A 12,268-nucleotide genomic window follows, 5' to 3' on the forward strand; every position below is an offset into this window, starting at 1 on the left:
AGTGGGCTGCTGCTGAGCTGCACCCCATAGCCCCAGGCATTGCAATAAGTAATAGGACACTATTCATTGGCCTATTACCTGATTGTAAACTTCAGCTGATTGTTGGGGTGGGTCTTTTTCTTTGAAACAAAACAAATGATTATGACATTTAAATAATACCTTTGTGTAAAGGATAGTAAACAGTCATATATATCATATTATTCTATTTTCATGAAGCCAGGAGGCACTTCAAGGAATGAATATATATATAGTTAATGACTACTGTATTTCTCAAAAGCACGAACTTAGTATACAAATTGAAAGTATCCAAGCTGGCCCCTAACTCCGGATCCCCTGGCTCCATCTTCCAAGTGCTGAGATTATAGAAGAATGCCACCATACAAGCAACTTTAGCTAAATATTGAATTTACCTTGGGAGTTGTGACACTCAGAATATGGGAACATGGTTTACAAATTATCTTGAAAACAATTTATATGTGTACATGTTTAGTATGGAGAACAATTTACTGGACTGTATGCACATACATTATCATTGTGCATGCTGTTGCACTCTTTGAGTATAATTGAAATTTCTAGCCAAGCATAAGATGTATTACATTTTCTGCCTTCTCTCTTTTTAGGATGTGTTTAGTTTTCAAGTGTCTCCCAATTTAACTCCTATAAAAATAAATGAATTGGCAATCCAGAAACGCTTGACTATTCATGGAAAGGAAGATGAAGTTAGCCCCTATGACTGTGTGTTACAAGTCAGCGGGAGAGTGGAGTATGTATTTGGAGAATACCCACTAATTCAGTTCCAGGTATGTATGTTGACTGACTAGAACAGTGTACATGTGCCTCTAACTTCCTCATCTTTAAGGAAGTGTCTGCAGCAGACTGAATGTTTGGATCCTACAGAAGGCTTTGCAGAAATATATATTAAACATCTATTGCTTGGCCCTACCCCTAGGAATCATTACTAAAATTTGGGCAAGTGTTTGTGTTTTTAACCTGGTATGTTTGATATGAACACAGTGATTGTCCATGTGAATGTGTGTCTATGTGTTTGCATTCTGCTTGTGGATTATTTCTGTGCTTAACATTTTCCTGTAGCATTATGAATTCCTAACACAGTTTGTTATGTATAGCTGCTTGCTATTTCTTTATGCAAACATGTTGTAGTAGGTGGCTTGTTTGTTTCCTGGCCACCCAGACTCCTGAAATAACCACACAGAAACTGTATTAATTAAATCACTGCTTGGCCCATTAGCTCTAGCTTCTTATTGGCTAACTCTTAAATATTAATTTAACCCATTTCTATTAATCTGTGCATCACCACGAGGTCATGGCTTACCAACAAAGTTTCAGCGCATCTATCTCTAGCAGTGTCTCCATGGCTTCTCTTTGACTTCACCTCCTTTCTCCCAGCGTTCAGTTTTCCCCACCTAACTCTGTTCTACCCTATCAGGCCAAGCCAGTTTTTTTTAAATTCATAAATAGTAATCACAGTATGCAGAGGGGAATCCCACATCACAAACGTATGATTTAAGTGTTATATTCTGGAGGAAGTAAAAGAACCTACTTGTTAAATAGATACTTATTTGTAAGCAATTCATAGAAAAAGTAAAAGGTTTTTTTTTTGTTTGTTTTTGTTTTAAAAAAAAGATAGTTCAGCAGGTAGAGGTGGTTTCTGAGCTATACTGAGACCCGAGTTTGGTCCCAGGAAGTCATGTAAAGGAAGAAAGAGAACCAATTTCTCAGAGTTGTCCTCTGACTTCCATATGAGAGCCATGGTATGCAAACATGCACACAGAATAATAATACATTTTAAGAAGAAAAGATTCTTTTAGTTTTTTGTTGTTGTTGTTGAGGACTGAACCCAGGGCCCTCTGAATGTTGAACATGTGCTTTGCCATTGTCTGCATTCCAGTTCATTGTTATTTTCATATTTCTTAACCCTTTGTCCTTTTTTATAACTTCCACATGTGGAAAGAATCATGCAAGCATTAGTTTCCAATTGGCCTTCCATACATATATTTCTTTCACTAAAGTTTTTGAGTATATGTTGTCTGCAGTGGCCAGCAAGATAACGGGATGGTTCTGTGGGTAAAAGGTGTTTGCTTCCAAACCTGATAACTTGAGTTTGATCCCTGGGACACACATGGTAGAAGTGGAAATTGTTCTTTGACCTCTATGTGTGTATTATATGGTGTACATCTTCCCTCTGTTCATAAGTAAATGAATAAGCAAACAAACCTGAAGTGTGATCCTAATTAGACTTATCAATAAAAAACAGGAGTCAGATATCGGGGTAAAACCTGGAAGATCAGAGAACCAGGAGCAGCTGCCAGTTGCTTCCTTCTGTCATTCCTCAGTTCAAAAGGGTGAGATCCTGTTTACACCCCACCTTATCACTTTTTGCCTCCACCTCTGTGTGCTGGGATTAAAAGGTATTAAAGGCATGAGCTACCAGTGCCTGTCTTCTATGGTTAAATAGTAACCAGCTCCATCCTCTGATCTTCAGGCAAGCTTTATTTGTCAGAACACAAACAAAATATCCCACACTTCCTTCTTTTTGTCTAAATAAACGAAGGTTTTAACTAACTTAAAAACTATATGCAATGTGTAATAACTATATATAATTATATACAGGCAATAATCACATTAACAATGTCTAAACCATATGGATTTGAAAAATTCAGAGAAAATACTCTATTATCTATCCTATCTTGGTGAACCCAGTGTTGTACTAATTCACTTTCTATCCTAACTTGTATTACCAACCCAAAGCTATCTTTTTATGTCTCTCAGCCCTATATATTTTACACCTCTTTTGTGAGTTTCTTTTCTGAATTTGTTAATAAGGAAAACTATAACTGTCTAATCTTCAACTCCATCAGAGACGCAAGAAGAAAACATTATTATTCAAGTAAGTAGGAAGTATAAATAAGCAACTTCCAAAAAATGTAAGAAATATCAGAAACATTTGGCTGCCTAGGTAGTCATGCAAGGTTCCTCTCTAATGTTGGGGCATCCTTCTGCAGCCTACAGGCCTAGAATATCTGACAGACTTACTTGTGAAGTAGGATTTTTAAAGGACTGTTCTATTTTGTCTTGGCAAAGTTTGGCAATAACTTTCTTTTCTGTCTTGCTTATCCAATTTGGATAGCACACTGTCAGCAGTTGAGGCAAGGGCAGTTTCTTGCCCAGTGGCCAACTTTTGCCGTAAAGAAAGTAAACTCCATATGGAGGTTCTTCAGTGCCCATCATCTTTTCCAAAGTAGATTGGTGCTGCCAGGAGCAGATATGTCTCAATGTCATAAAAAAAAAAAAACCTTATATAATTTGGGGCAGGGGTGAAACAAGGTTTCTCCTTAGCTTTGAAGCCTGTCCTGATATTAGCTCTTGCAGATCAGGCTGGCCTTGAACTCACAGAGATCCACCTGCCTTTGCCTCTACAGTGCTGGGATTTAAGGTGTGCGCCACCACTTCCTGGCTAAGAACCTTATATTATTAACATATCTTAAGTGCCATAGTCTGTAGATCTCTGAAATGTTTGAAGACTGCCTTTTTACCTAAAATATATCATTTTGACTTTGAAAATATATCTAACATGACTACAAGTTTGATCATAGTAGGTGACTAACTATTAACCTGCATTTCTTTATTATCCTAAATAGTTTGTAATAATAGCTTTCAAGGTTTAGAAAAATATATTACATTAAGTAGGATCAAAACCCCCTGCCATTGTCCTTGGTGTCTCATCAGCCCTCATTGTTCGCCATGTTCAGAGAGTCCGGTTTTATCCCATGCTTTTTCGGTCACAGTCGAGCTGGCCTTGGTGAGCTCCCCGTAGATCAGCTCCACTGTCTCAGTGGGTGGATGCACGCCTCGTGGTCCCGAATTCTTTGCTCATGTTCTCCCTCCTTCTGCTCCTCCTTGGGACCTTGGGAGCTCAGTCCAGTGCTCCTGTGTGGGTCTCTGTCTCTATCTCTATCCATCACCAGATGAAGATTCTATGATGATATGCAAGATATTCGTCAGTATTGCTCTAGGATAGGGTCATTTCAGGTGCTGGCTTTGTGGGAGCCTAGCCAGTTTGGATGTTCACCTTCCTAGATATGGACGGAGGGGGGAGGACCTAGGACTTAACACAGGGCAGGGAACCCAGACTGCTCTGTGGACTGGAGAGGGAGGGGGAGAGGAGTGGGGGGAGGGGGAGAAGGGTGGGAGGAGGGGGAGAAGGGTGGGAGGAGGGGGAGAAGGGTGGGAGGAGGGGAAGGGAAATGGGAGGCTGGGAGGAGGTGGAAACTTGTTTTTTGTTTATGTTTTTTTTTTCTTCTTTTCGCAAAAAAAAAAAGAAAAATATATTACATTGTTAAATTAACTGTATAGATACAATACCTTGAACAAGAGTAGATTTGTATGTACAGTGTGTTCTAACAAAAATAACCTCAAATTTTCATCAATATAAAAAATATATTAAACAAGAGTGGAAACATATCCCAGTATAACAAAGGTAACCTCAATTTTGTATCAATGTACAAAAATCCATACCAATGTAAAATATTTAAGACTAGTAGTTGCTTTTTTGGTTAAAAATAGATTCAATAATCTACCCTTTTATCCTAACACAAACCAGCTACCTCACTCTCTCATTGCAAGAATTAAGCTGCCTTAAGTTGTTTCTGGAGTCACGTGGAGTCCACCTAAGAGATGTACAGCGCTTTTAAAATTGAGTGAGACTAGCTCTCACAGTGAATACCTGGCTGTCTTGTAACTTACTTTGTAGACTGTACCTTGTAACTACCTTGTAACTTACTTTGTAGGTGGATCTCCCAGAGATCTACCTGCCTCTGCCTTCTGAGTAGTGGGACTAAGGTCTGTGCCACCATGCCTGGATCAAGACTTTTTTGGAAAGGATCCATTCTTGGCTTTGAACTTAAAGATACTTGTACTGATTTGGAAACTAAAAAGCGTTGCTAAAGGAATAGTAATTAAGCAAGGGCCAAGTTAGAGGTCAGTAGTAGTCGTTTAAAGCTGAGGTTGTTTGTTTGACGTGTGTGTGTGTGTGTGTGTGTGTGTGTGTGTGTGTGTGTTAGTGTTGTTGCTGGTGTTTTTGAGACAAAGTCCCACTCTGTAGCCCTCAGGGAAGTAATCCTGCTTCAGGCTCCCAGTTGATGGACCACACAAGTGAGGGAGCTGACGTGCCTTGCTTGTTTTATTCTGTTCTGTTTAAAGGGGTAAGGCAGGTGCCAAATATTAAGTGATATGTGTATGAAAAGAAAGATTTGAAGCCAGGTGTGGCAGTGCTGCTCATGTGCTCCCAGCAGCCGAGCGGCAGAGGCAAGAGGTTCTGTAGTCCACAACCAGCCCAGGCTGCATGATACCTTCTCTCAAGCAGACAAAAAGAAAGCAGGGCTTGGGTTTCACTTAACAGGTAACAGAATTTTATGCCCCCATCAAGGTTCTGGTGTGGCCCCTCTTCAGGAGGGAGACTAGGACACAGGCTGTGTGCACAGCTTTGGTGTAATAAGCAATTAAACTTTGGCTGATCAGGAGGAAGAAGGAAAGTGCTTGGTGAGCAACCTGGAAACTTCTCTTCCTCCTGTTCTGCTGTCTTGCAAGGCAATCTCCATCAGGCTAGCATAAAACACATTGGATCGTACACTGTATCTATAGAAGTTTAGTCTTTTGAACAATTCATGGTATTTATATATTTTTGTTTGGAATCTTTGGCAATAAGAATAGTTGCTGTCAGCCAGGCGGTGGTGATATACACCTTTAATCCCAGCACTCAGGAGGCAGAGACAGGAGGATCTCTGTGAGTTCCAAGACAGATAGGGTTGTTACACAAAGAAACCCTGTCTCAAAAAACAGAGAAGGGGGGGAGGGAGAGGGAGAAATAGTTTAGTACTGTCTAGAATTTAAGAAGAATTCTTTGTGGTGCTTGCTGGTTTTATGAAGCTAAAACAGTGCCTTAGGCTGAAATGATCAGAGGTCTTCTGAGTAAACTGCTGGCAATGCTCACCTAGAATCCTCTGCTGGGAAAGGGCATTTCAGAGATCACATATACCATTCCTGGCTGACCGACTAAAGTGTGACCTGGGCAGCAGACAGAGTGGTTTATATTTGGGTTTATATTAGAAATGCAGGTGTATGAGTTCCCCTTCTGATTCTATACGCTGTAAAGTGGAACTTGGGCTCTTGGAGACTGTTATGAAGAATAACAATAATATAGGTTCCATGGTAATTAGGTGCTCAACTAACAATAGCTGTTTTATGTGAGGTTTGTTGTTGGTTGTTTTATGCTGGCAATTGGACTGGGTAGGTGATCTCAGGTCTCTATTGCTAATACTTGGGCTAACTTGCTGTTTTCCCAGGTTTGCCTCAAACTGTGATCCCTGTCTTTAGCTTCCCAGCAGTATACCACAAGGATGCATCACCATGCCAGTCACTGTGTTGAGATTTGACTGCATTTTCATTTATTTATTTTATGTGTATGTGTGTGCACCAGGGTGTGGCTGCGGAAATAGGGAACAACCTGTCGGAGTTGTTTCTCTCCTGCCACCATGGAGGCCGGGCATAAACACAACTTTTTACCCAATGAGCCATCGCATTGGCTCCTGTGTTGTAATATTTTTTAATTATTTTTATTTTAAGTGTATAGGTGTTTTGTCCATGTGCATGGATTGCACCATTTGTATTCAGTGTCCAGAGTCCAGAAGTGGTTGCAGGGTCCTTGTACCTGGAGTTACAGTTATGAACCACTATATGTGTGCTGGGAATCCAATTCAGGTCCTCTGGACAAGCTGCCTGTAACCTGAGCCATCTCCAGACTTCCTATGTTGTGATTTCAAATGATTATAATTTTGATACTGAATTGTGTAGCATACCTATAACGTAAATTTAGTATAGTGTTGTTCAGATGATTTTGTTGTTGTTGATTTACATGTTTGCCTGAAAGCTGTGTCTCTTTTGCTACTGTAGTATATCCGGAACTGTGTGATGAATAGGACCCTGCCCCATTTCATCCTCGTGGAATGTTGCAAAATCAAGAAAATGTATGAGCAAGAAATGATTGCCATAGAGGCTGCCATCAACCGGAACTCATCTAACCTTCCTCTGCCCTTACCACCAAAGAAAACGCGAGTTATTTCTGTAAGATTCCTGTTTCAGCCTTTGGTAACCCCAAAGCCACATGATTTTCAGTCTGTGTGTTTGCTCTGTCAGACCGTTTCCTTTGCTCACTTCTCCTTCTGTGAAATCAACATCTTTCCCATAAATTCATCGGCATTCATTCAAAAAGTAGCTTTCTTCTGCGCGCCATTTGGTGCTCCCCCACCAAAATAGCAGATTAGATTGCGCTTTATCAACATGAGCATTTTTTCAGACAGTCTTCCTTATAGCTCTGTCCCCTGACTTGTGGCAAGCTTGCCTCAGCTGCCTCAGTGCAGTATATTTCATTCTATCAGCCTAACCTGTTAAAATGTTTTGGGGTGAGTCTGGGGTTGAAACAGTCTTTGACTGTGGATTCAGGCTGGCATTGAACTTATTGTCTAGTTTAGGCCCATGGCAGTCCTCCTGCCTCAGATTCTTAGTGCTGGAGTTACAGATGAAAGTCAACACATCACCTTTTCACTCCCTCCTGCCTCTCTCCCTCACTTCATTTCTTAGAAGTAACAGACATAAAAATCAAGCGCTAGTAGTTATAATGCTTAATTTGATATTTATGGTATCTTTGTGGGGGGTGGGGGGATGGGGTTCAAGACAGGGCTTCTCAGTGTAACAGCCCTGCCTGTCCTAGAATTCATCGTAGACCAGGCTGGCCTCAAACTCAGAGCTCCACCTGCCTCTGGCTCTGGAGTGATGAGATGAAAGGTGTGACCACCTCTCCCAGCAGTGTGTGGTTTTGAACTGTTAAGTCAGAGCTCTGTTTTCTTAAATTGCCCTGTGTGAGAGCTGAAAGACTTCCATGACTAGTACTTTAGGGTACCATTGCTGTAATGAAGCGCTGTCACTAAAAGCAATGCGGGAAGAAAGGGTTTATTTGTCTTACATATCTCAAGTCACACAGTTGACTGGGAGAAGCCAAGGCAGGAACTCAAACAGGGCAGGAATCTGGAGGCAGGAGCTGCTGCAGAGGCCCATGGAGGGTTGCTGCTTACTGGCGTGCTTTCGGTGGCTTGTTCAGCCTGCATTTCTCTACACTCCAGGACCACCAGCCCCGGGGGTAGCATCACCCACAATGGCCTGGGCCCTTCTCCATCCGTCTAGAAAATGCACTGCAGGTTCATATAGCCAGGTCTATGGAAGCATTTTCTCAGCTGAGGTGTCCTCCTCTCAGATGACTGTAGCTTGGGTTGACATATGACTAGCCACCACAGCTATGGTGTCATATTCATTTCTCTGACTTAACAGCCTCTGTGTGTGTTTTGTTCCTTTATAGCATGTCTGGGACAACAACAACCCTTTCCAAATTGTCTTGGTGAAAGGAAATAAGCTTAACACAGAAGAAACTGTGAAAGTGAGTACTTGTTAAGATTGCATGGCCCTGTGCCCCACTTCTAATTGGTGAGCTCTCTGGTATCATTCATACCCATCAACTGTGAAAGACAGAGTGTGGCAGCTTGTCATAAACCTATTAATAGTCTCTCCATCTTGGTTTTTAGAGATAGTCTCATACAATACAGACTGGCCTCTAACTGTGTAGCTAAGGCTGGCTTTGAACTCCTTGATCCTCCTGCCTCTGCAGGCATGAATCTCTATGCCTAATAGCCTTTTAGTTCTAAAGAATTATTTGACTAGTAAAGTTCTGCTGGAATGCCTGATGCTGTGTTTGTAGTGTATGTCCCAGGATATTCTGGCTTCAGATCCAGAACTAGGCAGAAGAAGCTTGTATTCTACCGATGGCCTCCTTAAGTTACTCGGATGTGGTAAGAGTTTGCTGTGTTTGTATGTTAGAAGTAAAGCTAAAATGTATACAACTTACAGATACTGTTTGGGCAGCTGGTGTTAAAATAAGTGCTTCCTGTTTATCTCAGCTCAGTTTTTCTTTTTAAACCGTGTGTTTCGGGCTCATTTGCAGATTGCCTGTTTTCTGTTTTAATGGTGTCTTTTTCTTCTAATTTAAAATTTCATCATTATGCTTTCTTTATTTCTCTTTCTTCCCTTTTCCCTCCCTCCCTTTCTCTCTCCCTTCCTTCTTTCAATGGTTTCTCAATATAGCCCTGTTGCCTGGCTGTCCTGCTGGAACTAGCTCCTCAGACCAGGTTGGTCACAAACTCAAAGAGATCCTCCTGCCTCTGCCTCCCCAGTGCAGGGATTAAAGGTGTGTGCCACCACTGCCCGGCTCTTTAATTGTTTTTTTTTAATTGGTGTGTATGTGTAAAGGAATGCCACATGTGTACCCGTACTCCAAGAATCCGGAACCCACTGGAGTTAGAGGAAGTTGTGAGCCACGCTATGTGGGTTCTGGTGATGTAATTCAACTCCTTTTAAAGGGATGACAGCTAGTGCTCTCAACCACTGAGCCATCACTTAAGCCCCTTCCTTCCCGCCTTGTCTATTTTCTAAATAAGGTAATAAAGTTGCTCTTTTTTCTTACTTAAATGTTTGAAAGAATTTACTTCAAAATTTCTGATCCTTGATCTTTTTTTTTTTTTTTTTTTTTTTGTGGAAAAGCTTTGATTAAGAAAGATGGCGCACATCTTTAATCCCAGCACTCAGGAAGCAGAGACAAGAGGATGTCTGTGAGTTCCAGGCCAGCTTGATCTACAGAGCAAGTTCTGGAACTGGCTCTATAGCTAATGAGGAACCCTGTCTCTAAGAAAAGAAATTTGGAGTAGCGGGTGGTGCAGGCCTTTAATCCCAGCACTCAGTTTGAAGAGGCAGGTGGATTTGTATGAGCTGGAGGTCATCCTAGTCTACATAGCGAGTTCCAGGCCAGCCAGAGAAGGAAAAGAAAATTGGATTGGGCTCGAGAGTTCAGTTCCCAGAACCACATTGAGTGGCTGACATCACCTGTCACTGCAGTTCCTAGGGATGTGACACCTTTGTCCTCCACGGGTACCTGCACTTACATGTACACAGCGTGCGCGCGCACATACACACACACACACACACACACACACACTTAAAAATAATAAAAACAAAAGAATTTAATTTGGGGTGGGCCAGATGTCTCAGCAGGTATACTCTCTTGCTGTCACACCTGATGACCCGAGCTTGACTCCAGAAGTGTGGTGGAAGGAGAGAATTGACTCCTGCAAGTTGCCCTCTGACCTGTACATTGCAACGTGGCACACACATGTGTATGTAAATGTAAAAATTTAAACCTTTAATTACATGTTCACAGTGCATTGAACACATTCATAAATTGTCACAAGTTAATTTAAAATTTTAAAGAAAAAATTTAGTGTTTCCTCTGAGGCTATATAAGAAGTAAAATTTTCAGGTTTTTTTTTTGTGTCCATTTTGGTAATTTTTATCTTTCAGAGAAGTGTACCTACTGATCTATAGGGTACTCCCCCCACCCTTATTTCTGTTTGTTTGGTTTAGAAACATGATCTCACTGTGTAGCATTGGCCATCCTGGAATTCATTATGTAGACTACAGTGGTCTCAACTCACGGAAATCCACCAACCTCTACCCCCACCCCCGAAGTGCTGGAATTAAAGGCGTGTGCCGGCACTTATTGACAGGGAAGCAGAGAAGGGGAGGGGAGGGAAGAAGAGAGGGGAGTCTGTCTGTCTCTGTGTCTTCAGGTGCATACTTGTATGAGTGTGTGTATATGCCATGTTAATATAGGTTCCCAAGGAGGCCTGAAGAGGTGGTTATAGGCTGCCCTTTTTAGGTGCTAGGAACTGAACTCAGACCCCTGGAAGAGCAGAGCTTCTAGCCTGCTGAGTCATTCCTCTGAATCCCTTTAAAGAATTGCCAAGTGGGCCAGGCTCAAGGAAGACAACCTCCTTCTGTGAAGTTGGTTCTTTCATGTAGCACATCTAATCACGTGAGCTCAGTCTATCAGAGTTACAGGACCAGAAGTCATACAAGGTTCTGTGAGATCCGGGCAGAAAACTCGACATGCTCAGTGATGATTCACTCACTACTCGTGGCTACCCTGGATTGTGTCCTAGCCATGGCAAAGAGGGTAGGATTCTGTGTCTCGATTCCTGGTCAGTCTTTGCCCAGTGCTGTTTTTTTTCATCTTTTGTGTGTACATAGTTTTGTTTGGTTTTTGTGACAGTGTTTCATGTGGTCCAGACTGGTCGCAGACCCAATGTGTAGCTAAGGATGACAGACTCTTGATTCTCCTGTCTATTTCCAAAGTGCTGTACATTTTTTATGTAGGCATGTGCTGCCACACACATGTATGTCTTACTGTTTGGCAGATGCCTCAGCTGACTGTTGCTCACAGTGTAGAAGGTCATTTTAGGCAGTCAGAGCCAGGAGCTGCCCTAGTGGGCAAACATCTTCTGACTTCAGAGGCAGCAGAGATCTTTTTGTTTGTTTGTTTGTTTTGTTTTGTTTTGTTTTGTTTTTCGAGACAGGGTTTCTCTGTGGCTTTGGAGCCTGTCCTGGAACTAGCTCTGCTGGGATTAAAGGTGTGCGCCACCATCACCCGGCGGCAGCAGAGATCTTACCCTTGTTTCAATCTCCTTTTTTTTTTTCTTTTCTATTAAATTAATTTTTTAAAATCTGTTGTATGCATGCAAGTGCAGGCATGTACAATTTGTGTGGCGTTCAGGATAACTTTGAAAATTAGGTAGATTCTCTCCTTCCTCTGTGGGTTCTGAGGACTGACCTCAGGCTGGCAGGCTTGTATGGGAAGCACTTTTACCCACTGAGCTCTGGCCAGCTCCTGTGCTGTGGTAGCAGCAGTAGCATAGACAGCTTCAAGGATGGGTAGAATCCTAAATCTCAAGAGCTGAAGTTTCTTCTCCATTAGAGGTGCTGTAATCTGAAGAATATGGTACATCAGCAGGGGCTTTTCTCCCTATTTCTTTTGAACAGAAAATGCTTAGCATGGCTTGCAGGAAATACACATGAATAAAACTCCAACCTTCTGGTTGTATAAAGAAGATACTCAGGTTACAAAAAGGAAAGTACATGGAAGATTGCAGGGAGAGAGAAGCTTGAAAAGCATGGTTAAGTTTCATATATTGTTCAGCTTATTCCTTGGCTGTGCATATAAGTGTCTGGGTCTTCAGTCTCAGACTGGCTCGTGTGTGTGTGTGTGTGTGTGTGTGTGTGTGAAGTAGCCCTACAGAAGCACTGAAGGCCTGGT

The 12,268-nt window shown here is 41.9% G+C and overlaps 1 protein-coding gene across 3 annotated transcripts in view; it reads left to right on the forward strand.

The window, feature by feature from the left end:
• Pik3cb (phosphatidylinositol-4,5-bisphosphate 3-kinase catalytic subunit beta) overlaps nt 1–12,268 on the forward strand; it is a 103,582-nt gene that overhangs the window by 52,453 nt on the left and 38,861 nt on the right. For all 3 annotated transcript variants that reach the window (XM_041677211.1, XM_041677212.1, XM_041677213.1), the window contains 3 exons: nt 621–800; nt 6,970–7,140; nt 8,429–8,506. In XM_041677211.1, coding sequence (XP_041533145.1) covers nt 621–800; nt 6,970–7,140; nt 8,429–8,506 — 429 coding nt within the window. The remainder of the gene's footprint in view (nt 1–620; nt 801–6,969; nt 7,141–8,428; nt 8,507–12,268) is intronic.

The sequence above is a fragment of the Microtus oregoni genome, unplaced genomic scaffold, assembly GCF_018167655.1.
Source record: "Microtus oregoni isolate MIOR12 unplaced genomic scaffold, Mior012 000028F_ref0000031, whole genome shotgun sequence".
NCBI lineage: Eukaryota > Metazoa > Chordata > Mammalia > Rodentia > Cricetidae > Microtus > Microtus oregoni.